Source organism: Python bivittatus, unplaced genomic scaffold (assembly GCF_059951505.1).
Source record: "Python bivittatus isolate LINGU-HERP-01145 unplaced genomic scaffold, Pbiv_v1 ctg000980_np1212, whole genome shotgun sequence".
Taxonomy (NCBI): domain Eukaryota; kingdom Metazoa; phylum Chordata; class Lepidosauria; order Squamata; family Pythonidae; genus Python; species Python bivittatus.
Genome location: NW_028277125.1, coordinates 24,141,118 through 24,168,869, shown reverse-complemented (window position 1 = coordinate 24,168,869; position 27,752 = coordinate 24,141,118). Strand labels below are relative to the sequence as shown.

At 40.1% G+C, this 27,752-nt stretch overlaps 1 protein-coding gene across 1 annotated transcript; it reads right to left on the bottom strand.

Annotated features, from left to right (window-relative positions):
* Positions 1-174: 174 nt before the first annotated feature.
* SIAH2 (siah E3 ubiquitin protein ligase 2) lies at positions 175-27,145 on the bottom strand. The gene is made up of 2 exons (XM_088131973.1): positions 26,437-27,145; positions 175-3,676 (listed from the first exon to the last, which is right to left on the bottom strand). The coding sequence occupies exons 1-2, from the start codon at positions 26,863-26,865 to the stop codon at positions 3,119-3,121; spliced, it is 987 nt and encodes a 328-aa protein (XP_087988099.1). The 5' UTR covers positions 26,866-27,145; the 3' UTR covers positions 175-3,118.
* Positions 27,146-27,752: the final 607 nt, after the last annotated feature.

The following is a 27,752-nucleotide window of genomic DNA, read 5'->3' as shown; positions in this document are numbered from 1 at the left end:
TCTACATGTTTAGAAAGTGTACACATTTACCCCTACAAAATATTACAGAAAATGTGTATTATTATTGTTATACAAATGAAAAAGGATATTTTAGGTACCATCTCAAGATAATTTTTTCCTTTAGTCTAAATCTTGTATCAAGTATCAGTAACTGATTATATTTTCTTAATGGATTATTGATGTTTGGTATTCTTTTGAGTATGTTTCTCTGAAGTAGGAATAGAGAAAGCAAATAGTACAAAATAGGCCATAATTTTTATTATTTGGTAAGTCATAGCACAGAGACATATTGAATGTGATTTATTGGTTGGTCCAGCAAACAGCACGGAACTGTTTTGATGCAGCAGTAGCAAAGGTGAATAAGTCATACGTTTGATCTGTAACCTGGATGGGATATTAGGTAACCCTTATAATAGCAGCATATGCATTCAATAAGATGATTTTTAAAAATGAGTAAGGGATAATTAACTTGTTGAATCTATTTTAACAATAAGGACAAAATGGATTATTGGGCTTCAGCAGAAGCTGTTGGAATAAAGGCATTTCAGAAGAAAGCTGTTGGCTTTGACTCTAAGAGTCTTATAATAGGTGCTGGTGAGAATCTAGCAAGGAGTAAAACTATGGAATAGTAAGTCAGGCATAGCAAGTGCAAAGATGAAAGGAAAAGCAGGCCACTGGAGAACCATTGGAAATAGGTTAATGACAACAGGAAGGTGCTTTTAAACATTCACACTTTCTTTGATGGCAAGGTTGTAAGCAAAAGTCTTTCAAAAAGATTTTTTAAAACATGTTAGAAATGGATAAAATATGGCAGTGTAAAAAAAAAAAACCTATTCAAACCTTTAATTGATGAGCTTTGGCAATATTTAAGCCAAACAAATTTTTCTTCATAGTGGCAGTAAAAAAAATGCATATCTATATGTAGTCAATACTAATCAAAACACATTTACAGCCATTTTTCACTTGATCTTCAACAGGCCAAGAGTGAGGTACTTCAATTCCAGAAAGTAAAGTCTTTCTTCATAGCAAAAGGCTGTATAAGAAGAACAATAAGTAAACAAATAAAATGCCAAATAATTATTTTGCATATTTTTGGCTAGCAGCAAATGGGTTACTAAATGCAGAAAAAGTTAATAGCACTGGTAAACATTAAACTAGATCCTTTCATGTTTTATAACACTCAATTTTCTTAGCTACTCTATTTCTGCATTCTGTTATGAATGTTTGATAAAGCTCAATGTATATTGCTAGAGGAAAAAGCCAAGCAAATGTCTGAAACGAAAACAGTTATTCTTTGTTTGGCTTCCTGTATCCTAAGAGTTAACTTCAACCTTCCCCAATCCTAGTCATCCTAGTATGTTGGATTATGATCACCTATGTTCTCAGCCTGAAAGTTAGATGGGAAGCATGGGGGTCTGTAATGATAGCAGTACTGGTGGAGAATGACTTCATGTATGTCAGGTCACCACACAAATGACATACTTTGTTCACTAATGTCATGACACATGTGACATCATGGGAATACGAATATACTCCACTTCTGTTCACTGACCTTCACTGTATTAGAACTTACTAGACTACTGAAAAGATGTGCTCTTCCACTGAACTATATTTGTCTGTGACAGCTAGGGTATGCAGAGCTGATGTTCAGGTGTTCTTCTTCTAGTCAGTAAAAGAGCCCACACAAGCTATATTTGGCAAAATATTTATTTAGAAAACTAGAGTAAATATGGCTACGCCAACAGAAAAAATTTAAATAGCAGAAAACAAGACAACCCTCATATCACTTTTCCTTGTTATTCTAGATCAGTTTTTACAATATTAATGTCATGTATGTGAAGTATGCCATGTGTAAATACATATACATACATACATACATATATTTTTGTGTGTGTGTGTGTGTATTGCAACCCCTTAACTAAGCAGCTCTGACAAAGAGTCTCCTCAACTCTTGTAGGAATAGAAGGATGAGTGGATGAAGTGGGCCTATTTTGCAGATATTCAAAAAGTCTTCATTCCTAATAGAAAACACTTATTTTTTTTAAATAAAAACTCTACCAATTCACCAGCCAGAAAAAAGCAAGAAAACTCAGTAGACAAAGTAGCTTCTTCTCCTGTACACATTACTGTGTAAAATGTGAAATCTAAAAATCCTGTGTGTTAAAGCTAAAAAAAAAAAAAGCAATTCCAACACAGTCACATTCTCTTTATTTTCTCTTTCTTTTTAATATTTTGTTACAAAGATGGTTAAGAGCCTTATCATTTGCTTAAAGCAATGTGTGCTTCCCCTTCCTACAGATGAAGCACAGCGAACCAGTGAAGTTCTGAGGTTGTAGAAATGGACTTCATGTTGCGGGCAAAAGATCACATTTTCAAAAATTCCCTCACAGTAAAAAAAAATCCCTTAAGTAGCAGAGTTTTATAGCAGGGAAGTTTTAATTATTTCTGCTGTGCTCTGTTTCTATTCTATGGAATTGTTTAAATATGGTGTTCCCTGCTTGTAACCAGAAGTGGTGTAATCAATTTAAGCACCTCATTTTTCCATGCATGTTAGATGGGCTCTTTAGGCATAGGAGATGCATCTCTGATGGATGCCCCACCATTTTTATTCCCTATGTTTAAAAAAAGCTTTGTTTTTCAAGATGATGAAATTGTTTCTCCCTCTAAAAAAACTCCAGTGAAACTCTTAAAAATATATCTCTTCCCTTTTGGTTTAAAAGGACAGACTGATTTTGCTTTAGTAACTATCCTGATAACTATGATTTTAAAACTCCCAGTGAATATAAAATGGCAGGATGAGTAAGAATTGTATTACATATGAAGACACACTCCCTATGTGGGTGTACTTCCACCCAGTGATTAACAGTTGTGCAGGATTTCATACAATGGAGGGAGTGTACATATATAGATTACACTACAGATACATCACTCCAAAGTGGATGGCAGGTTTGTGATGGCACTAGTGGCAAAATCCTGCTCTTCCTCATGTGCTTGTTAACTGCATGAGAAGGAAAAGACAGGGCAACAGTTGAATACCATTTTTAAAAAAATAACTCAGCAAAACATGAAAGCACTATGCCCAGAGAAACCATGTGGTTTCACTAGTTACACAAAAATATCAGGGACAACATGTAGAAATAGTCACGTTGATTCCAAGGTTCCCGTTATCTGCAAATAGATGTGCTATGGCAGTGTCAAACACAAGGCAGTCACTGTTCATGATAGCTGCTGCCACACCGTCATGGATGGAGCGTGGTGTTGCTTCCCATGTCAGCCTCCGTCTGTTGCCATTCAGTTCGAGCCTGTATGCAAAGTTCTCTGCTTGTTTGCGAGTGCCAATGAGCAAAACTATGGCAAAGAACTGTTGATGGCCTTCATACTTCTCCTGTTTCTCCAAAACCAGCATAAAGTGATGGCCGAAGCATGACTGCATCATCACCCAGTCAACAGCTCCCGGCAAGTTAATGTCTGTGGCGAGAAAGACAATGTCTTCTCCTTGAAGGGTTGTGATACTCTTGTGAGCGTGCATTAGATGAGACATAACAGCTTCCAAGGAGCCTTGCCATTTGCATGATGCCCCTGGACATGGGCAGGAGTAAGGACGATATTCACAAATGTCTTCATGATCTGGCTTTTCTGTATGATGGAGTGTCAGGGAACAGCCTGTGGTAGCATACTGAAAAAACAAAAGGAAAGGTCCTAAAATACAGTTGTCTGTTTGCTACTTGATTTAAACCTCCACCTGTTCTGCAAAATTATACCACCTTTTTTCTACTGTACAGCCTAGCATCATCTAATTTGATTAGTAAGAGCTCTCCAGAGCCATAGACAAAGATCTTTCTCATCATTTGGTGCGGAAATGTTTACCCAGGACTGAAACAAGACTTGTTTTCTGCATGCAAAGCTTATGCCCTCTGATATATAACAATGACCCATGTCTTAATTTTGGTGGACACTGGATAAAGGAAACAAATTATTTTGATTAGTAACATAGAAACTTGGATTATAGGAGGACATACCATTGGTTCCTCTAGAATTTTGGAAAGTAGATTTTCCCAACTCTATGTCATGAGATGCTAGGGATAAAACCTGGGACTTTCTGCATGGGAAGGACACTGTTTAATCACATCTCTAAGATGCCATATATATACATCTAGAATGCTCTGCTGTTAAGAGTTTTATCTTAATGGAGTTATTAATCCTTTTCAGAAGAAAAAAATCAAGGCCATCTTGGTTTTTGAAAGCTGCATTGTGAAGCCCTTCAGATATTACTATATCTCTGAGTATTCATAGGAAGGTCAATTACATGAGTTTTACCATGATTTATTATTTGAGACAGGGTTCAACAACTGCATGGCAAGTATCCTTCATCTTTAAATGCTATTCTACAGAAATGTAGTTCCTGCTCTGCCAGTATTGGTTACATATGGGCTCTTGGATGTAACTTCTACTGTATTTCAAAACCTGACTTTTTACAAGGCTGCTTTATTTTTTTATTTGAAAAAAAAAAAACAATCTATTTTTGTCCCCTACCCCCAATCCATTAAGCAAAATAAGAAGCCTCAGAGTCAAAATAGGCATAATATAAATTTTCTCTGGCTGTTCAGATTTCAACAAGAGGTCTCACTTTCATCCCACTCCATTCTGTCCAGAAGAATTTACCTAAATCATGATGTCACAACATTCCACTTCTCCCTTTCTTTCTCCTTTTTTCTATTTATCTATACTTCACTTTCAAAGCATTCAGTTCTTGACACAAGATACTTTACTGAGAAGTGCAGATGTATTTATCCTGCAGTAATTCTGGGTAAATTTTGATGATTGCAGCAAAGATATAAATCTTTGCAGTCAGAATAAAACACAGAAAACAAGGCATACCCAAATCCAATCCAGTTTCCTCACCTTTTAGAGCATCTTGATTACGCATAAGAGCCTTTTTATTAACCAGAGAATTGTACTCTTTGTTGTTGGTATTTTTTGGTTGAGAAATTAAAGAGGAGACAATACAAATTTCAACCCTTGTCTCCCCAGTTGTCTCCAGCATCAAATAATTTAGCATTATCTTTGACTTTTAGAATACTTGCAGAATGAAGCAGGGCTCCCCCTCTGCTTAGATTTTTGTTGTTTGATGCGAGGTTTCCACATCCATGTATCACCTAACGGCATAGAACAGTGAGAGTGGAATATAGGGGATGGCTGAACAGCATGACATAAAGAAGTGTAAGAATCTGCTTTTTACCAAATCAGATCATGGGTTCATTTAGGCCAGTAAGGCCTACTTTGTGCGTGGAGATGAGAAAAGCAATGCAAGTATGCTGCTTTGGACATTCTTTCATATGCTTGATATGCATCCAGTCTAACTTCAGAATGCAGTTCTCAGCCTCTATTAATAAAAGCAGAGGCCATGTGGTGAAGGTAGATCTGTGAAAACCTAGGTTGAACTTCACTCTCAAAGATGTTTGGGTATTTGCTGACTTTCAGCCCAGCCTCCCTCAAGCACAGTTGGTACGCAAGGAAAGATTGGAAAAGTGAGGTTATGTATGTCTCTTGAGCTCCTTGAGGAAAGGTGGGGTATACATCTAAACAATGAATTACAGGAGCAACATTGATTGATAAGCATCACACAAATCCTTCATTATTTTCTATTCAGAGCAGATTAAGTCTTAAATTTGCTATATGACAAGAAGCTTTTATTCTAGTTCTTCAGCAAAGGTAACTACCATGAGATAGCTCTCCAAGTAATTCAGTTCACAAAGATCAGAGTGTGGCATCCAAAAGTCACTTAAAATAACATCTACCTAAATTGAAATATTTGAAGAACAGAAAGGGATTGTATATCCATTGCTTACAATAAAGAAAGTGTTGAATCATTTTCTAAGCATGTTTAAGGGAGGTTTTAAGTTTGTGAATCAGACATACAGTATAGGTTTAAATATTGGCCTGGAATACTGCATCTACCTGAGAACTCAGTTTAGGCTGTTTCTAGTAGATCATCATGCCTCTGTTGACAGTGCACTGGCTGCAAGTCCCATCACCTGCATATCAAAATGGAACAGCTTATGCCCAAGGAAGGGCTATCAGCAGGCGCGGGGCAACCACAATGTTTGTAGAAGTACAGAAAGCCTTTAGAAGCAAACTTGTGGAGGGGGACTCAAGGCAACCCAATGCAAGATAAGAGAGACCAGTGGCCATTGAATACCGAATGATTTATGGGGACAATGGGAAACCACGAAAGGATGGAGTGGAGTGGCTAGAATTTCAAACAAAAGTTCTCCGTGCTATCACGCCTTTTGACTGGCACTGCTTCCATTTTATATGTATTACATTTTATCCATTTGCCATCAAGGGCCTTCAGGCAGAACTTATTTTTACCCAGCAGCTATCATTCCATCTTGCATTAACACCTTACATTGTATAATTGCATTGAAGCATTTCCCTTGGCATTTTGCTGTTTAAAAGCTGCATTCATAATTGGGCAACCTATAAAGCCTGATCAGATTTACTGAGGTTGCTAAGCGTGATATTACCAAGTCCAACAGAAAAGCTACAGCTAAGTCAACAAAAAGGTATGAAGCATTTTTGTTTCCTGAAGTTTTGGGAGCTGCCTAGTGCTGTGCTAATAATAAGTTCTCTGCAAGAGGGAAGGCTGGTGCTTTTTTATACTCCGGCTGTTTACAGCACTTTTTCAGCTGGGAACAAGGTAAACAGATGAGACTTTTACTGGGGTGATCCTGTAACCCCTGAACAACTCTTGGCTAGCAGCTCTTTGATCTACCATACCAGTGTTGCAGAAAATATCCAAAAATATTTTATGTAAAACAAAGATTGATCAAAGGAAAATAGGAGAGAGAGAAAAAACACTTCTATAAACTGGTACTTGAGGAATTCTTACAGGGAATCATTCTGAACTTCCATTCCATTCCATTCTTTAAGTGAATCATCCACTTAAATTATTAAATTTCTAGGGCTCATGGTTACAATGAAATAAAATACTTAGCATTTCTATTACAGATGTGAAAGATGCTGAAAATTGCTCCTAGTACACATTTCTTTGCCCATCCATTCATTTTGGCTTCTCCTTCAGCACCTCTGCAGCTGCTTGAACTGAAAGGGGATGATCCAAACTATGCAGATTGAGATAGATAGATAGATAGATAGATAGATAGATAGATAGATAGATAGATAGATAGATAGATAGATAGAAATAAATCCATGCATATTGTATGGCCAGAATACTTCAGTTTCCTTGGGATGCAATATTTTTAGCATAAGGTGTACATAACCTGGATTATAAATCTTATCCCATACATTTATACAGTATATAAAGACTTTTTCTTACATTCCAGGAAGAATATTTAGGCTTTATAGCTCAAGCTATGAAGTCTGTGTATGTGTCTCTGAAATCCCAAGAAGAGACAAAACTGAGTAATATGGAATATATACGGGCATAGACGAAGGCAGAAAGCTGCAGCTGTCCAGTCCTCCTGATGGTTATTATTGACAGAATCTTTTATATTCATTGTTTTTAATAACATGTGCCTGACTCACCTGTTTGATTTATCTCTTATTGGTTCTTTCCAACAGCTACAAACCAGGGTGATGATTATTACATGACTCATCTGACAAGAAAGAAGTTCCAGAGGGAAATGTCTAGACACCTCTCCCCCTTGAAAAGGGGACATTTTAGGTCATATTTATCCCAAGGATAAATTTGAAAGCTTGGGTCAGTACTCTTTTGAATGATGGGGGCAGGAAGTAAGCATGGTAGCAAAAGACTTAGAGCAGCTATATGTATCCTAGGGGAGAGGTGGGCAGTGATGGCCATCAAGACCTGAGACCCATCTGCAGCCCTCACGTACTTTGGACCAGGCGAGTGAAAACTGACAGCGACTTTACCACCCATTTTGAGATAGCTATAAGACACGCATTAAAAAAAAAACCCAAATAAAATGTTCAAAATTCTCTCTGAAAGATTAGCCATACTTGCCTTACTGCCCCCCCCCCCAATCATGTAAAATCCTTGGTCAGTAAAAAGTTGCCTGGCCCTGTCCTATTGGTTGGCTCATTAATGCACAGATCTAATCACAAGCCAAATCTAAGCTAGGAATGACCATTTTAGGACATAAGCTTCTTTATCTATTTCAATTCTGTGATACTCAGGAATAAGGGCTTGTATGTATTTGATCCTCTAACAGTTGCATATTCTTAGAGAAGCATGTATCATGTGATGTTTTGCAACCTTCCTCAATCTGGTGCCCCCCTTCCCCAACTGAGGGCTTCTATTCCATCTGTTCCTCCTTAAAGGTTTTTCTCTAGAGGAGGAAAAAAATGGTGCTGGGAAATCAGGAGGATTACAAATGAAAGAGAGCCACAACAAATCATAAGGGAGGCCTATGAAATTCCAGAACAGCCTCACTCGAAAAAGTCTTGATGCTTCGAGTGACAACTTCTTCCCAGCATTCCAGATGCCGGGTAGGGTGGGAATTCCTGACTCCAACATGTGGAGGGCATCAGATGTGGAAGACAACTCTTTCCTAAGTTAATAACAAATTGTCTACATTTGACCACACAAAAAATAGAAAGAAGAGAAAAGAAAAGGAAAAGAAAAGAAAAAAAGAAAGAAATGTTATGGGTATGGGATAAGCTACTTAAAATGTATCATTTCAGCATTAGCAAAAGGGAGAGGACTATTTGCATACATACAAGCAAATCAAATACTGTATTAGTACCAACAGATGGAAGGTGGTTGGTTCTCCTCTAAGAGAGGTATTTAAGCAGAAGTTGAAAAGACAACTTAAAAGTGCTTGAGATGTGAAATTCCTGCCTTAAATAGAGTTGGATGAAGTGACCCCCTCCCCCTCCAGTTCCTTACAATTCTACAGTGCAGTACTATTAAATTTTGCAAATAGCAAAATGGTGTAACCCAGCATCCAGGCAATTTTACTGAGAATGCTGGGACATGCATCCTCAATATGACAACTCTTGAGCGTCCTCTAAGATGCTGTAAACCAGTGTTTCTCAACCTCAGCAAGTCAACCTCAGCTGAATTCTGGAGTTGAAGCCCACACTTCTTAAAGTTGCTGAGATTGAGAAACACTGTTTTAAACTGTGGCTGGTGTGGGTCTTCTGGGCTGTGTGGCCGTGTTCTGGAAGTTTTGTTTCCTAACATTTCGCCAGCACCTGTGACCGGCATCTTCAGAGTGCAGGAGCACAGACAGGAGCAGTTCTCTCTGTGCCCAGGGTGATGTGACCCTTTTGTGGGTATTTATAGCGATCTGAGTGGGGGGAAGGGGGGGGAAACGTTAGGAAACAAAACTTCCAGAACACGGCCACACAGCCCGGAAGACCCACACCAGCCATCGTATGCCGGCCGTGAAAGCCTTCGACAATACACTGTTTTAAACTCTCCTGAAGTGCACCACTCAGATTACAGCTATGCTCTGTTGTCCACACACAAATGTAAATGCAATGTGTGAGAAAACCTGTTTAAACAGACAAAGAAACGTAAAGTCCTGTACCACCCAGAAATCAATGGATCATAAGGGTTTATGGCTCTGTTAGGTAAGTTATACCTAAATCCTTGAAATTTGAATTCAAAAAGCTGAAACTCCTAATAATGTTTTTTATCTATTCAGCCACTGGCCATTTCCAATTATTCCACATTTTATTTGAGAAGCACTGTTACTCCTACCTCTCCTCCCACAAACATGGTTAACTGCAATCTCAGCAGCTGAACAGGTTGGCACATGCTGTGCTGGGCACACAGTTAATTGTTTGCCTATATTATTATTTCTGAATTAGTGAAATATTGTTCCCTTACACTGCAGATTAGCTGCACACTCAGAAATAGAACTTTTGAAATGCAGCAATTGTATTCTGCAATTAACTTATCATTAAGACTAAGAGTATATTAGGCTTGGTCCAGGCAAGTAGAGAATTTGGATTTCGATGCAGATTTTCAGCATTTGAGGAAAAAGAAACCAGGAGTATCATTTGCTCTCTTTGAGTAGTGGAAAAATTGTGCAACTGAACAAATGTGACATGTATTTGGTTTACAGCAGGGTCAGTAACCTTTCCAGATGCCAGGAACCGAAGTTACAGCAATCACATAGAATCTCATCATCAATCTAATCTTCCAGTATTACAAAAGAACACTGAAATCTCATAGGATTTCATCATTCTTTCATGTAATCTCATGTGAGAATATAGCTATTTCACCAAATGTCCAGCATTTTAATGTTTTAAACTTAATTTTCATTTAATTTTGGGAATCCATGAGTGCCATGTTACCAACCCATCTTCCACTCTATCCTTGGGCAAGGTTTTAGTTTTAAGTATGCAAATAGCCTTCCCGGTTTCCATCTAAACTTGAGTAGGCAATCTAGTTCTCTAAGATTATGACTCCATAAACACAAGCCAATGGTCAGGGAAATGTAGACCATTTAGAGTTCTACCTTGATCTTAACCGTTCTCTGTATATCAAATAGGAAAAAAAGAAAATTTCAAGAGAGTAAGTCACAATAGTTTAAATATAGAGACCTTGTTCATATGGTACTTTTTGATAGTACTGTACTAAGCCTTGCCAGAATGAATGAACATATTTTTATTACCCTACAGGAGATGATCATGAAACTTAAAACAACCAAATACAATTGAAGAATACAGTAAAATCTCACTGATTAACTAAATCACCCACTTCTGTTACTGGGTTTCCTTCTTGGCTTAGTCTCTTTTGAATGGTGCGTAAAAATGGTTTATCTCTATGTGTCTAATGATGGCTGATTTGTCTAAATGCCAAGCTTCCAGGAATACCCTAGCTTTTGGATTTAGCTTGGTTTAGGATGCTCACAGTTTCTCAGTTGAAACTGTGGTTGAGTCTGTCCATGTGTTGTGAGATTAAAGAGTTTTCATTGTGTCTTCTGACTGCTAGTTGGTGTTCACGGATGTGCTGTGCTAGTCTTCTGCCCGTTTGTCCTACATAGTGGCTGTTACAGTCCTTACACTGTATCTTATAGATGACTCCTGGGCTACTGGGTCTTTTGGTTTACTTAAGATGTTTTGGAGGGCTTTAGTTGGTTTGTGTGCTACAGAGATGCCATATGGTTGTAATAGTCTGTTGGTTGTTTTCTGAGTTGTTTTTGATGTATGGTAGTGTTATCCTTTTCATAGCTTGTCTTGGTTGTGCTTTAGTGGGTTAAGTGGTCAGGCACTTTTTGATAAAGTTGCATGGGTATCCATTTTGTTGAAAGATGCTGTATAGGTGGTCTTTTTCCTTTTTCTGGTGTTCTTTTCCTCCTCCTGTTTCTTTTCATTTTTCTATTCTTTTCCTTCTTTCCTTTTCTGTTCTTTTCCTTTTTCTGGTGTTGAGAATAGAATCTGCTTATTTGCTTTGATCATCAAAAAAGGGCCTGTTGCATGCCCACCTCCTTTTTAGTGGTGGTCCCCATACTATGGAACACCCTTACCTCCTTCCTTACCTCCCCCCACCACGACCGGGATGACCTACGTCCTACTGACATTTCTTAACTAATCCAAAACAGTTGTATTCCAGTATGTTTTTGTCCCTTAGATTAGATTAGGCTGGGTTTATGGGTCCCTATGTTTATGATGACTTTTGATATTATTAATTTAATCATATACATTTGGTTTTTATTTTTGTTTTGACTTTGTTGTACCTTATCCAGAGTCCATCAGGATTGGAACAGATTGTAAGTAGTATGAAATAACTATATAATTAAAAAATATAAAATATTATACATCCCAGATTCTCACTTTGGGACAGGTTGACTATCCTTCCTTTTCAGATCTGGACAAAAGACGGATGTCTGTTGCTCCCAGAATGAACAATCCAGAAAGGCAACTCCCTTTAGTGCCTGTTCCACTCTGTGGCTAAATTTCCCGCACATCCTTTCAGAAGCCTCCATGCCAGTTTGTAAGGATGTCCAGGGAAGTGGGGCTGTCTTGACCTCAAGTGCTACAAAAGTTTCTGCTGGTAGTGAGAGCAAAGCCACAGGCAGGCAGGTGAAACTGCTGCTAACCCATGACAGATGAGAACAATCTGCACCTGGAAAACAGTACTGGTGATCAGCAGATCTATACAAGCTGTTATTCTGAAGCGGAGTAAATCACGAACCAGACATCTTAGAGAGGCGGGGAAAGATAAAGATGCGCAGCTTGCCTGGTGATGCAGCACTGCTTCCCCCTCTGCCATCTGCATGATGCAGGTGTTTGCACAACCAAGCAGTTTACATAATACTCTCACCTGAAGAGTGAGTGTTCATAAATCATAGCTGGGTGAGGAGCAAAGGTCAATAATACCTGTGCCAGCTTGCTGAATTGTAGATCTCTAGGGCAAGGCTTCTAATTCCTGAAAGGGGGAGGATTCCAGAGATGAATTCCAGGTTTTTGTAAAATCAACAGTTTGGTGACAAATGTATTATTTGTATCATTTGCTACATTTTTTCCTGTCTTCTCTTTAAAATGTCAGAGAGGCAACCATTTCCTGAGACAGGTAATGGCTTGTTATGGGTACCCAGCAAGCTGAGGTGGGATGTACATCCAGATTTATAAAGATCTTTGCCAATGAAAAATGAAAATAATAATCCAAGAGCATTAAATTACTCCTGTACCAAAGCTGAAATCCCTATATAAGTATTGGGTTCACTCATCAAATTAACCATAGCTCGAGTTGTCTAGTGTACATATAAAATATGGTTTCCAGATCACAGTGGCTGATTTTCCACACTATACAGTGGTACCTTGGGATGCGAACTTAATCCGTTCCGTGACTCTGGGCGTATCCCGAGTTGGTCGTAACCCGAAGGAAATTTCCCCATAGGGTTCAATGTAAATCCGGTTAATCCGTTCCGCCCTCTGAATTTGGTCGCACCCCGAGGCAAATTTCCCCATAGGGTTCAATGTAAATCCGGTTAATCCGTTCCGCCCTCCGCCCGAATTTGGTCGCAACCCGAGGCAATTTCCCATAAGGTTCAATGTAATTACCGTTAATCCGTTCTGGTGTCCACGGACCACACGGAAAGCGGCCGGGTGCAGCGCGGCGAGGCGTGAAAATGGCCCGGCGCGGCGCGAAAACGGCCCGGCGCGGCGCGAAAACGGCCCGGCGTGGCGCGAAAACAGCCCGGCGCGGCGCGAAAACGGCCGCGGACCACGCGGCAGGGCCGGAAAAACAGCCGCGGACCACGTGGCACGGGCGGAAAAATGGCCGCGGACCACGTGGCACGGGCAGAAAATGGCCGCGGACCACGTGGCACGGGCGGAAAATGGCTCGTACCCCGAGGCGGAGTTCGCAAACCGAGGTAAAATTTTGGGGCCAGAGCTGGTCGTAACCCGAAAAATTCGCAAGCAGAGGCGTTCGTATCCCGAGGTATCACTGTACTAAGCCAAAAGCAAAGAAGCCCCATTAGGCTTTGTGTGATGTGTGAACCCCTCCATACTGCTTCTTGAAGAGGAAAGAGGTGTAACAGGAATGGAAAGGAAAGATGTTAAAATAGGTGAAGTAGCAAGCACCAAAAATGAACCAGAAAATGATGGAAGAAGCAAGCAAGATTGCAAAACAGTGGGCAGAGTTTCTCTTCTGCTCCAGATCAAGCAAATGGATGGCCCTGACTTACAGTATGTGGAAACACTGGGAATAGAATCAGAAAAACATATTTAATATAGTAAAACCTCTATGAAACAAATGGGGGGGGAAGAGGTATCACTTAAAGATGAATCTGAACTTTTGTAATTTTTATATATGTTACCCCAAATTGGTGTAATTTATGTAATGTATGTTAAATACAGAAAAATCATGTGAAAATACAAATACAGATTTCATCCACTGCAGCCAAAGTCTATTGAATGGGACTCTGTAAAATTAAAGCTTTAGTGTCTTACTATATTGCATTTCTATCCCAAAGAGCATATTCTATCCCAAAGATTATCTTATCTCTTTTCTTCCTTCCCCTTTATTTTATAACACTCTCTTAAGAAATGGCAACTGAGCCAAGGGCACCTAACGAGCTTTGCGACTCAATAAGTAGTTTGAAACAGGACTTTCCAACACCTAGTCTGACATTTTTAATTACTTCAAAGATAACCCTTCTGCAGCACCAAGTAGTAGACAGCAGCTCCCTAGAGCTTCACAAGGGATTTCAGTAAACACAAGCAAGGGCCACATGGTGCTTTTATCTGCTTTCTCTACTGCTTTTCAAACAGTGATACCAAACTGATAAAACTGTAGTATGATACAATATCTCTGGGGACTCCAACATGGTACCCAGGATACCAGTGTGCCTATAAAGACCTCTTAGTGTCTATAAAACCTCATGTTGGACCTGATCTTTTACATTTTTAAAAATTAAAAACAGTGGAAAGCTGCACAAAGCAGCCATTTCCAGCATTGTTCAAGTCCAATCCTTGGCTTTGGCCTCACTTCTTCTGAGCTTAAAACAATGTTGTTGTTGTGTCCAAGAACAAAGGGTTGAATGGGTGCAGGGTCAAGATCTCTTGGAGAAATAACTTCTTTGGGAACCAGAGTCATGCAGCCCCAATAAGAAGCAACAGCTGATCTGGTAGGGGGTCAACCACTTTGAACTTTAAAGAGCTGCACCAGAATTTATGGGGTTGTTGGAGATAATGTCACAGTCTGTCTTATTGTTCCATGCCCAGGATCTTCATTCTTGATTCCCTTTCTTAGATTTCTCGGGCCTCTTCATCTAGATCCCTCTTTTACCTAGTGACTCCTTAAGACTTGTTTGCGCTCAGCAGATCAGCTGCATGACTAGGTTATACCACCTGTTTAACCAGGCTACTGAATTAACCCTTAAGCTAACCAAATAGGCTAAATCTGTGCAACAAGTGCTAAGCCATAAAAAAACTTATCCAAGGCTAACATGCTGGCCAAACGTAGCATGTTATACAACTACACCTCTAGTTGTTTATCTGACCTGAATAAATGTGTTTCTCTGAATCTCTGGCCCTAGAACATAGCAATAATACATAATATCCTATAGGATGGGGCAAACAAACTGCTTAAGCAGTCTTCTGGTAAATTAATGTTTTGTAACTGGTTATACCCACTATCGTGGGTATTTTATAGCTGTACAAGCCCCCCAGCAACTGTTTTGCAAAAGTACTATGAACATATTCTCAAAATATAAAATTAGCCAAAAAAAGTGGCAGGCTCCTGCCATTACTACACTATCTGCTACAATCTAATTTCAGTCCAAAACCTTGCAAGGAACCATCCTAGAGGAGCCAAAATCCTGTCCCTGTGAATAAGAGACTCAAGACTATTCATAAATCATCTATTAAATGCATCAACAACTATAAATAGGATCAATAGCTGCTCTGTCCCATCTGATTTATCAACATTTGTAGAAAATAAAGCTTTTTCCTGTCTCTTTTATCCTGCTCTTTGTCATATTTGATCATTGCAAAACAGCTTTTGATTCAGTCAGACAAAGGCTAATCAGGGGCAGGAAAACAGCAGAAAGAATCTATTGGCCCATTTTAATGAACATTATTTTAAGATGAAGAACAAAGATGAGCTAGTCTGGATAGATGCACTGATTTCATTAAGACCAGAAAGGAGAACTGCCGAATCTGATTAGCAGAAGATGCTCTAATAAATCCAAAAATAAAGGGAGATTAGTAGGTTGAATAAACATTCAATGAAATTAAGATCTATATTTCTGTTATTGACAAATACTCCATTGCCTAAACTTCTGATTACATTAGGACTTGACAAGGACTAGCAGATGTGAGCTGCAAAAATCTAGATAACCACTACATATCAGTGAAGAGAAACAGAACATTCTCATACCAGCCTAAATCTGATAGCCCCAGTCTAGAAAAAATCAACACCACTATCAATTCCTGCCCACTATAAACCATTAGGATTTCTTCTCTAAATACACCAAGTATCTATTATTGATTGCCTCCCCCTCCCCTTTCTTCTTAAATCAACATTCAAGAGATTTTCAGAGATATATTTTAAAGGAACTTGGAAATGGCAAAACAATATATTAGAGCAGACTTTCACTGACAGAGACCATATGCTGGTGTACAATGATATATTCATTCCACAGTATAGAATGGTAAGGCACAGATAAGGTACTCCTGACGATGAGACCAAAGGAAATTTAACAAAGGTAAATGCAACATTTTTCACTTTGGATAGAGGAATCAAGTAAGCAGGTATAGTATGGAAGATACATAGCTTAATAGTATTGAAAAACAGCTTGAAATAGTAGTTGATCAGAAACAAAATATGAACCAGCAGACTGGTGTGGCTGCAAAAAAAAGAAAAAAGCAAATACAATTTTGATCTGCATCAGCAGAATAGGGCTAAGCAAGGAGAGAGGCATGGGAGAAATTTGACTCGGGTATGAAAAACTGATAACCTGCCCTCCCAGGATGTCTGCAGTGGTGTGTGTCAAAGGAAAAGTCAAGATGAGGGCCACAGCCACATGACTGAAGCCCTGCCCGTTTTTATTCCCATTGTAAAAAAGAGGAAGCATTTGATCACATAGCCATGGCCAACATTGTGATTTTATGATTCCCTCTGCAGATGCCCCGGCTCCCCTTGGGAAGTGCCTCTAGTCCCAGGCTTCTGGACTAGATTACATGTGCTAACTTCACACATATTGTGGGAGGAGTTGATTGGAAAAGAAACACATGCTTTGAGCACATACTGCTTTTACCTTTAATTCCTAATATAGCCAGAAGTGGAACTCTTATTCCTGGGCAGTAACAAAGTGCAACCTATCAATAAAACCTGAAACTCTAGTTCTGCAGTTATCACCTAACTAGACCTTCATGGTTGCCACAATTAATATGCTGATTTAGGCAACTTCCCCATCTCATTAAAATGGAGTGTCATGGAACTTTGTGGGGGTTTCCTTTGACATGTACAATGTTTCTTAGTCACAGGCCATCATTCAGCCAGAACATCATATTAGTTCTCACCTATCTAGTGTTTCTATAGTCTAGGTTAAGGCTTTCCAGCTAACAAGAAAACCATAGAAATATTCCAGTGTTGAATTTACCAGTAACAGAAAGAAATAAAAAACAAAAGAGGAGTGGGGTGGTGTAAGGTGGAATGGAATGAAGCATGAATTAAGGTAACAATACTGCCTGGCATTCAGAAATTAAAAAGGTGGGTGAACCTTAATCAAACACAGCTATGCCTGATGTTAAAATCACACGTTTAAGCAGACAACCATGTTGGCAGTTCTAAGTGCTAACCCAGAAATTAGGAGTTTTCCTTAAAAAAAATATTGGATTGATATCTCACCTTTTCTTCTGGAGTTCCAACAATAAATCTGTGATGTGATTGAGAGACAATAGCTGGTCCAAAGTCACGCAGCAAGTTTCTATAGCAGAAGGTAGGTTTGAAGTTAGGTTTTCTCAATGCTAGCCAAACACCTGAGGTACTATATGACACTTGTTCCTGAAGGACTGTTCTAAGGATTGCCCACTTTAAGCAAACAGATTGGTGGTCACGTCAGCTTTTTATGAATAAGAGAAGCGCCTCCAGAGCTACTAAAAACAGGTAACAAGGAGGACAAAATGCTTCTGTGCTTGTTTTTGATGTCCTAATCCTACCTCTCTGTTGGCCACCAATTATATCTTCTGATCTTGGCACAAAAAATGTGTCACTACTGTTGGATACTACCACAAATCAATAAACCAAAAGCAGCTTTGCCATCATTCTCAGGGAGATGGATCTGGTTCATTTGTTTATGTTTGAAAGGGGGTGAAGGATCAGCACAGCAATTTTTCCTCCTAATTGCCAAAAACCCCATGTTGCTTGTTTTGGGTCACTAAAGTGGTCCCATAATTACAGATGATGACATTTCCAAATCAAGTTAGTCATGACAATTTAGTTGCAAAGGCAACCCTTCTATTTCAAATATACAGGTAAAACGGTCCCCTTCAAATTAATTCATTTGTACATTAAATTAACTTAATTAGTTAAAATTATAAACTTTCACCCCCAGGTAAATGGTGATTTATTATAAAGATGGCACTTTTACAGACCTATCTGAAGGCAAGATTTAGGAGATGATTGCGTTTGGATGCTCTGGATTAATTTCACCTTCTCCCATACCAGCTTTTCCTGATCTGGTGTCCTCCTAGAACCCTCATCCAGCGTGAATAAAAAGGCAAAAGCTCTTTCAAGACAAGCTTGTCAGTTGTTGACCTCAGGGAAATGTTAATGCAGCTTTCTTAGACGCAATAAATAAGTGGTATGCTATTTCCACATTTGGAATGTTTTTTCAACTTCTAGCCTAGGAGTTCCTAGTAGTCTCCCATCCAAGTACTAAGCAAGTCCAACTCTATTTAGCTTTTTGAGATCAGCCAAAGTCAACTAGGTCTTGGCATCTAGCTGGGACAACTCTCACGATGGCTTCCTTAGTTGGCTGATAATATAAAATTTTAATTTAGTGTATCATGATTACTGTAAATCAGTTTAAAGGCTAGATGGATTGACCAACACAATTTTGAGATCAGTTGGCTGCTCTAATTATATTATATACTCAACTGCATTTTTTTCCCATGGTTATTCTTCTCAAGCAAGAAAAACTAGTACTTCTAGTAATATGCTATGATCTCCCCGTTCTCCTTGGAGGCTGTTGACTCTCTGGTTGACTGTGCAGCAGTGACATAAAACTAGGCAATAGTAACATGAGCCTATTGCTTTGATTTTATTTTTGGCAACACACCTATATTAAACTGGAAGAACAACTCTCATTCTTCCAAACAGGGGGGCTTAAATGGGCAACCGAGAAAGGCTAATAAATAATACTGATTTTTCTTGGCCAAGGGAGAGCAATCACACTATATCATCCCTTCTTTAATGCCCATAAATCTCTCCAAAAGATACAAATAGAAAATCTTTATTAGCTGTACATCCACAAGGGGTTGGTTTCCTTAGTAGGTCAGATCAGGAAAAGATCTGCCTTCCCTGCACCAACTCCACTGCAACTGATGCTGCCTACTTCAGAAATGGTTTTGAGATATACCCCTCAGAAGTTTTAACTGTACACCTGAAAACACCAAATGTGAATGCAATGAGCGGGTACAGTGCTTGGAGCTGAGAGGAGCTGAAGTTCAAAATAAGTGGACTGCGCTAGCTTGGGAACCTTATCTGAACCTTCTGGTGTAACCTGCCTGAGCAAGTTGTTTACATTAAGAGGTAAAATAAGTAGTGTGTATTCTTCATTTGCCTTTAGATCCCATGAGATCAGTTTATAGAAACTTTCTCACAACAGATTCCTGCCTTCCATGAGGGATTTCTTACCTACGTTATTAATAAAAGGAAATGGCTCAAGGAAATAATGCTAAAGGGACACTTGCTTCTGATGCATGCTTATTTTGGAGATTCAGTTCTAATGATCTTGTGTCCATGCGGTTCCTACCCATATGGAATGTCCAAACTTGCAGGAAAAAGGAAGAAAAGTTAAGATTTTGTTCCTGACTTCACTGGAGAAGCTTGATAGTGCTGCCCTTAATTGAGGCAGATGTGAAGAAGAAAAAACTTTTCATTTTCACACATGCAAGCTGGTCAGAGGGAAGTGCTGTAGCTCACTGGCTTATACCAGTCAAATTCTGAGGCAAATATAGTCAAGAAGAGAGATGACTCAAGAAGCAAGGCAGGAGTTTTAAAAATAATAGACCACAAGTAATATAGATTTTAAGCAGAGATGTAAGACTGGGAAATGCAAATAGAGGGGAAAAAACCTATGTGTGTGAGAAACAATGAAAGAGGATGTATTTGTTCCCCACCAACTTGGGAAACCACTTTTCTAAGACACTGATATTAAAGCAACTGTAATTATGCATATTACATGGCTGTTTCCTTTATATTCACTTTTCCCAACCTGAGGTCTTCCAGGTGCACTGGACTACAATTCATCCAATTTCCAACCAATGCCGATACTGACCATGCTGGATGAGTTAAGTTCTAAGGCACTAGGCTGCCGAAGACTGACCTACCCCACTCAATGAGGTAGAAGCAGTGTGATGTGCTACTTGAGGACAATGACTAGAGAAACCCAGCTTCAAACCCTTTCTCAACCTCGGAGCTCACTAGCTGATTCTTTCTCAGGCCACTCAAACCTATAGAAGTTTGGAGAGCATAAAATAAGGGGACGCTCTTCCCCATGTACCTCCCAGGATCCAGAGGAAAGGAGAGATATAAATGTAAAACCAAATGAATACGCACTTATAAGCACATAGAGACATTCACACAGATTCTGTTTCTGCAAACGGTAGGAGTTGGATCATATTCATTGAGAAGAACGTGCATTCTAAAAGATCTCTTGAAGCACCAGCCAATCAGACCACATGCACACACCTGTACACAATATGGAAATAATAATAATAATAATAATAATAATAATAATAATAATAATAATAATAATAATAATACACTTACTCAAAATGCCATCTTTATCACAGAAGAAGCTTGCTACAAAAGCTTTTTTGGAACTTCAGATGTGAAATACTCTCATTCCAAGAAAGTATGGCTGGCAGTTTTGCTGTCTTTTAGGTGACAAATATTCACCCAAATATCTAAAAAAATATATTTTATTAAATATTCCAAACTTTCCTATTGTAATTGGACTTTCACTTGCTGATTACTGTGCATGTATTTTGTGTAGTTTGCTTTACTTTATTTCATTTCTGTAAACCGGCTTGTGATAAAAGGAGTTTTGGAAATATTTTAAGTAAATATTGTAAAATAAATTTATGTGGATACTAATGTGTATGCCTGTCTTGATCTTAGTATTTTTAATATGAGCAGGCTAAAAATACTGTGTATGAAGTGAACTGATTCTGCCAATTCCCTGTAATACTGAACTTTCAATCTTGCTTATATCCATATTTATTTAGTGTTCAGAAAGACTTATTCCCAGGTCACGGTGTACAATTTGCTTCTTGTGCTTCTCAGGATTCCTAATTGAGCAACAGTTTATTTGATCAACAGTTTTTAGCATATATTGAGCCTGAAACCAGCATGTATTAAACACATTTTGAATGTGTGCTTGATTTTTAAAGGTGTATGTGATTACTATAGAAAAGAAATTACAAACACAGAAGCCTCTATAAAGGGCAGCATGACACGGTATCGCTTTCAGCTGAGTCTACTGAAAAGAGTGGCTCTTTTAAAATACATTATAATATTTCACATTACATTTCAGGGCCTCAAAATGCTTGTTCTCCAGATGTGTTAAAACCAATTCCAAGAATTCCTTGTTAGCACAGACAAAAGTGGAGGAATCTGGGATTTTTAGTCCCACTATATCTGAAGGAATCCAGGGTGAAGAAGACTTTTCTATGAAGATTTTAAATCATTATCATTTTGTCTGAAGGTAAAATAAATTATGTTCACTTTCCACATACAGTTATCTTCAGCATGTTTAATTTGTAATATGCCAATCCAAACAATGTCCATAAGAAATGCATGGTGGCCCACATAAGCTCTACCAAGTTCATTTGCCATTTCCTAGAATCATAAAGTGGGAAGAAGACTTCACACCATCAAGTCCAACCCCTGGTCAAAGCAGGAATCCAAAGTAAAGCATCTCAGACCAATGGCTGTCTAGCCTTCACTTAAACACATCCAATCAAGCAGTAAGAGCAATGCAACATTGGTACCAATTACGCCACTTTTCTGGTCTCACTGCTCTTGCTCCATCTCACTGCTCTTACTGTTAGAGAAATTTTTGTTCAAATTCAATCAGAATCTGGCTTCTTGTAACTTAGATCACTTATTCCATGTCCTGAACTCTGCAATGTTAGAGAACAGATCTTGATCTTCTATGTGACCATTTCAGGCATTTGAAGACAGCTAACATTTCTCAGTTGTCTTTGCTCAAGGCTAAACATACCAGTTCCTTAATTCTTTTCTTCATAGAACTTAGTTTGTACTCCCCTAATCATCCACATCACTTTTCTCTGAATCCATTTCAAAAGTTTGGTGCTCAGACGTACTTGAAGTAGGTCTGACCAAAACAGAATGCAATGGAATGATCACTTCCTGTGATTTGGAAAATAACTTTGTTAATACACCCCAACATTGTATTTGTCTTTTTTTACAGCCAAATGACACACCTGTCTCGTATTAAACTTGAAATCAATTACTAATCTAAGATATTTTTCACAAGTACTATTACTAAGCTAGTATTCCCCATCCCATAGTTGTGCTTTTGATGTTTGTTTCCTAACTGAAGAACCTTTCACTGTTAAATGTTGCTCTGTTATTTTCTACACATTTCATTTCTGTCTTCTAAGGTATTAGCTAGTCCACTCAATTTTGTATAATCTGTTAATTTGGTAAGCATTCCCTCTACCTCTTCATTCATCACTGATAAAAGTACTGAAAAGCAGAGAACCCAGGACTGAATTTTGGGATGGCCCACTTGATCTCTCTCTCTCTAATCTGATTGATGACCGCTCTTTCAGTACAATTTTCAAGCTAGCTATATAAACTCTCATGCCATTCAGGCTTCATACAGCTAATCTGCTGATCAGAATGACATGGGATACCTTGTCAAATGTCTTGCTGAAGTATTTGCCTCCTGGTGACAAAACAGAGGAGCTGACTGATACCTGACAGGTCCTACTACATCCTTGATGAGCTGAGAGGCCTAATGGGAAAAAGTTCAGTAGTTCAGCAGTAGAGCATATTTTATCTGAAAAATATCCCCAGTTAAATTCTTAGTATCTTTAGGTAGATCTGGAAAAAAATTGTATCTGAAACCCTGGAGAGTACCTCTAGTCAACGTAAGGCAACTTTCCTCTATCTGCGTTCTCCAGTTGGTTTGGACCACAGCTGCCATCCTTCCTAACCACAGTCCATGCTATTGTAGTGTGATGGAAATTGTACCCCTCAGTATCAAAGACAACAGTCACTTAGTTGGACAGTGATTTGACTCAAAATAAAACAGCTTCCTATGCTGAACAGATCTAGGCATATGACACTGTGTTATACTAAATCACACCACAGGTTCATCTAATCCAATACCATCAGGTATGGTTGGCAGAAAGCCTCCAGCTTAAGTTCTAACTCAGTATTGTTGCCTAACAGCTTCTGGAAGCAATATGTTTCACCCCTGAACTAGAGGTCCCTAGGCATGTTTTCCTTGTACTCCCCCTAAATGAAAGAAAAACTATTGTATCTAATGTCCCTTCTCTTCCTTTAATTCATACCTGGGGATCAATGGGACAACACTACTTTTCCAACCTCAGCTTTCTTTTTTTCCCAGGTACCTTTCCCCTGAATAACTTGAGTAGCATTTCCAGCCTTGCTTTTTATCAGCTGACCTTACGATCTGTCTCAATGACACTTTAGAAGGTTTAGAGTGCATATTGATCAGCTTAAACCTAACTCTTGGGAGCAAAAGACACTTGAAATTGATACCAGTATATCAAGTTTAGAGATTGGGTTCTTGAGATTGTAATGATAAAAAGTCAGGGTAGAAAACAGGTCTCCCCCCTGCCAGCTGATACATCTTTTTCTTTTTAAATATTAGATCACTTAGATGCAATACAGTAATTGCTTCCCCCAGTAAAAGTATCATGGAAACAGAAAGAGGAGTGGGGACATTTTAAAGAAGAAGCAATAAACAGCACAGGAGAAGAGGTCCTATGGGGCTAGTGCTATACTGTGCCATACATGCTCACCCTGTTGACTAGCTGTAATCCTTTTCTTTAATAATGAACTCTGATGGTTAGATGTCTATCATTTGAGAAGTAAAATGGGTTCTCCCCCCCCCCCCAAATAATACAGGGAGCAGTTCCTACATATCTGCATGCAGACATATAGCACTCCATAAATGAAAAGGCACATATTTTTAAAAACATAAAAAGACAATATCTGATAAGGATCTGGAAGTAGGATCCAAGGATGTAGGGAATGTTAAATAGTCAACTAAAAGGAGGAGACAAAGAGAGATCCAGAGAGGGCCCCTTCAGGCCACAAACAGCTTAAAGCAACCTTCCTCAACCAAGAAGTCTTCAGATATTAGACCACTGTGCCCATTTCCTCTAGCTAATATACCCAATGAATATGCCCACCAGTATGTAGGCCACCCTGTGGATAATAATGGCTTAAAAGATGTATCCTGGAATGATGTATTACATTATGCTATTAATAACTACAACACAGAGATTAGCATCACCCCAAGAGGGTCTGCTAAAGTATCTGGCAGGATTATTGCAGGATATCCATTAACTGTGATGCATTTCACTGAACTGTTGTTATGGAGGCTTCTAATACAAAGTAGTGAGAACCTGTGCTCTAGAGTAGCTCCATTTATAATTCCTGTTTTACCAGTCATATTACTTTGTAGCTGTTAAACAGTGATGCTTCCCAGATATTTAGGAATCTTTCCTCCCCACCCTCCACTAACTGGGGCATTTATTTCATGTTATTATTTAAAATGCTTTTAGTGGCTTTTCAGTGCTACAACTTCACCAAGCAATGCACAAAAGAGAGTACTGTTGGACAACAGATGACAGTCATTAGCACAAAGAAAGTTTTGAAAAACAATTTTAAATTTGCAGGCCAACCATCAATTTGACTGGAGGAAGTTTTAAACAGAAATAAATATATTTCTGCGGCTCACCTAAACTTCTGAACTGAAAGGGATAGACCGCAGGACTTTTTCAGTGATGGCTCCAACACTGTTTCTTGTACATGTCAATCTAACAAATCTTAGTGATAGGCATTCATAAAGTATCCTCTACATAATTCTGAATGTATAGGCAAGATTATATAAGAAAATATTATACCCTTCAAATAGTCCTATCTCAAGTCATTTGGGACTTCTTTATTAACATTAGCACTTCTGAATTAGAATCAGCTTACTAGAAGCCAGTACAGTTGGTGCACAATCTGAATTGTTTCCCAACTTTCTGCAACTTGCCAACATCAGAAAAGTTGCACTCTGAAGTTACAAAGGCACCGCCTATTAAAATACTTTGCTATTGTCTAGTTTGCAATTAATGAAGAGATTATCCAAGCCGTGCTCAATTGTTTCACACAGAGCTGCAACTACTGTTCAAGCCGAAGCTTGTAAAAATATCTTCTGGCCACAGCAGTTTTTTTGCGACTCACCAGGCAGTGAGCCTACAAGCATTCAGCCTGATCTTTCCATGGCAATGCAACTTCATCCAAGACTGATTTCATACTCCTATCCGAATCGGCCGGATTTCCAGTCCATAGAACCTCCTCTTTCTTGGATTAACAATTTTCATATCTTTCTCCATCTTCCTTCTGAGTACTGATCCACCAGGTCTCTCATTTAGGCTGAGGAGTAGTACCTGCATTTTGGTAAGAAAGCTCAAACTTCCAATTTATATTTCAGAGTGATTTACTATGGATCTGGAAGAACACAGGGGAACAGTTATGGGGGGCGGATGAGAAATGCAACCAATACCACCTTCAGGAGCCAAACACTGAGAGAAGACTATGATTCTAAACCTGTAAGTTCCTGATTTTTCCCCCCCCAATATAGCCTAACTAAGGAGGCAAGTTTGCTATCCAGATCTATGAAGCAAGGTTAGTGATAAACAACATTATATAGCATACTTTTTGTAAGTCCTCAAGACTATTCATGTACATTTAATTCAATATTTGTTACGAGAATCCTTCAGGGCAGCATTCTGTAACTTGACATCCTGCAAATGTAATTGGTTTGCAACTCCAGGAAGTCTTAGCTACCAGAGCCATAGGCAGCACCAGCACAACTGAAAAGGAGCTGCCTGAGGAAGGCTGCCCTAGGATACTACTTTATATAGCCCACAGAACAGGTATCGTGAGCTGAGACAAGAATACTGACTTGGTTACAACCATGGTCCACCTGAGATTTATATGGGTTGCCTTCCTGGCTCAATTTCAGTCTCTTCCCAAGAAAATGCAGTAGCAAGCATTCTGTTCAAGTTCATTTTTCACCAGAGAGATGGCTTGCAAGCAGAAATCTTGAGCAGATGCTTTCATTTCATGAAATGCTGATGCTGAGTCCAATATGAAGAGTAAAGAGAGTGTAATGCTTAAGGGAAAGAGCGACTGGAGCGGTCGTCTGAATGAACTTAAGAATGCCCGGGAAAGAATAAATACGTAAAGATGTCGCTACGCCTCACTTTCGCGAGTGTTTTAGAGAGAGAGGTTCCCGGAGAAAGGAAAACCCAAGACTTTTCTAGTACGAAGTACAATTTCAAGGCGATCACCTGAAGTCTTCCCAAGGGGAAAGGGGAATTTTATAAAGCCACTATTGGAAAAACAGTTGCGACTCCCTGCCGCAACCTCAAGGGCAGGTGCTCAGACCAGCAGCGCCGGTCTCCGTCGCTCCATCCCGTCCCTCTCCCCGCCCACCTTCCTTCCCGGTGGCAGTGCCCATCGGCTGCTCCCACCAGCCTTACCTTGCAAGGGAAAAGGACTGCCGAGGCCACTTTCTCCATCGCTAAGTTCCTGATGCTGGGGGTCAAGGATCCCCTGCATGTGGGGCAGCAGCTCAGCTTCTGCCGGCATTGGTTGCACACCAAGTGCCCGGCCTGGCACTGCAGGATCGGGGGCAGCACATAGTCGAAGCACACCGGGCACTCGAACAGCGAGGTCAGCTCGTGGTGCTGAGGCGAGACCGGCCCCCCGCTGCTTTCCCCTCCTCCAGGGCTCGAGATCACAGCGGCCGCGGCAGGGACCGCGGAAGAGCCGGCTCCGGCAGCAGAGATGGTGGCGGCCGCGGCGGTGGTGCTGGCGGCGGGGGCAGCAGCCGGGGATGGCGCGTGCTGCTGCTGCTGCTTGCCGCAAGGTTTGTTAGCACTGGGTCCGGCGGAGGACGGGCGGCTCATTTCGGTCGGAACAAACCATCGAACTGCGGACACCGAGCAGATCGCTCACCGAAACCCCGCAGGGCCCCGCCAGTGGGACTCAAAACAACAACCCGTCTTCCTGGAGCCGCTGCTCCTTAGAGAACCGGCGCGGGCCTCGCCTTGGCGCCGCAGGAAACCGCGAACGTTCCAAAGTGTATCAACGTTCCAAAAGAGAAGCCTCAACGTTCCGCGGGCCAGCTCAGCGCTCCGAGCCAAGTCCTTCGCCCCCAGCAGCCCTTCCGCTCCTCCCCCGGACAAACCGAGCGTGGTTCCTTCTCCGCTCCCCCCACCCACCCCTCCCCGGAACATTAATCTGACGCAAGAAAGAGAGGCAGGGGGTGGTGTAGTCACAGGCTGCTCCCAAGCCGATGTTGGCTCCTACTGAGCATGCCCTAGCCTCTGCTAATGGCAGGCGGAGACTGCAATTGCTGCCCTTCTCGCCCCCTTTCCTCCCGCGGTTTTCCCGGGGACTCAAACGACGGCCGTGGAAGAAAGAGGAAGAGGGGGCAGAGGACAGTGAGGAAGGAATCGATGGGCACGCGCGCACAGGCGAGCTGATTTCTCTATTGTTTAAGGCATAGCAAAGCCGGAATGAGATTCCCTGACCGCCATCTGCTGGGTGTTTAACTCACTGCTTTCCTAGCACCCCGACTTTCCCAATAACCCCCTCTTGTTTTACTCATCCCGCAGAGGCCAAGCGAACTAACTCTTGGCCATTTCTCCAGGTTGTTGAAAAAGGATAGAAATGCCTTTCAGGGAAAGGCTGGGATGTCGCTCACCATTGGAACCAGAGGATTTCTGCATGACGTAACATTCGTAAGCACCTAATGCAAGCCGCCTTTCGGTGCTGATGTAACAGAACAGAC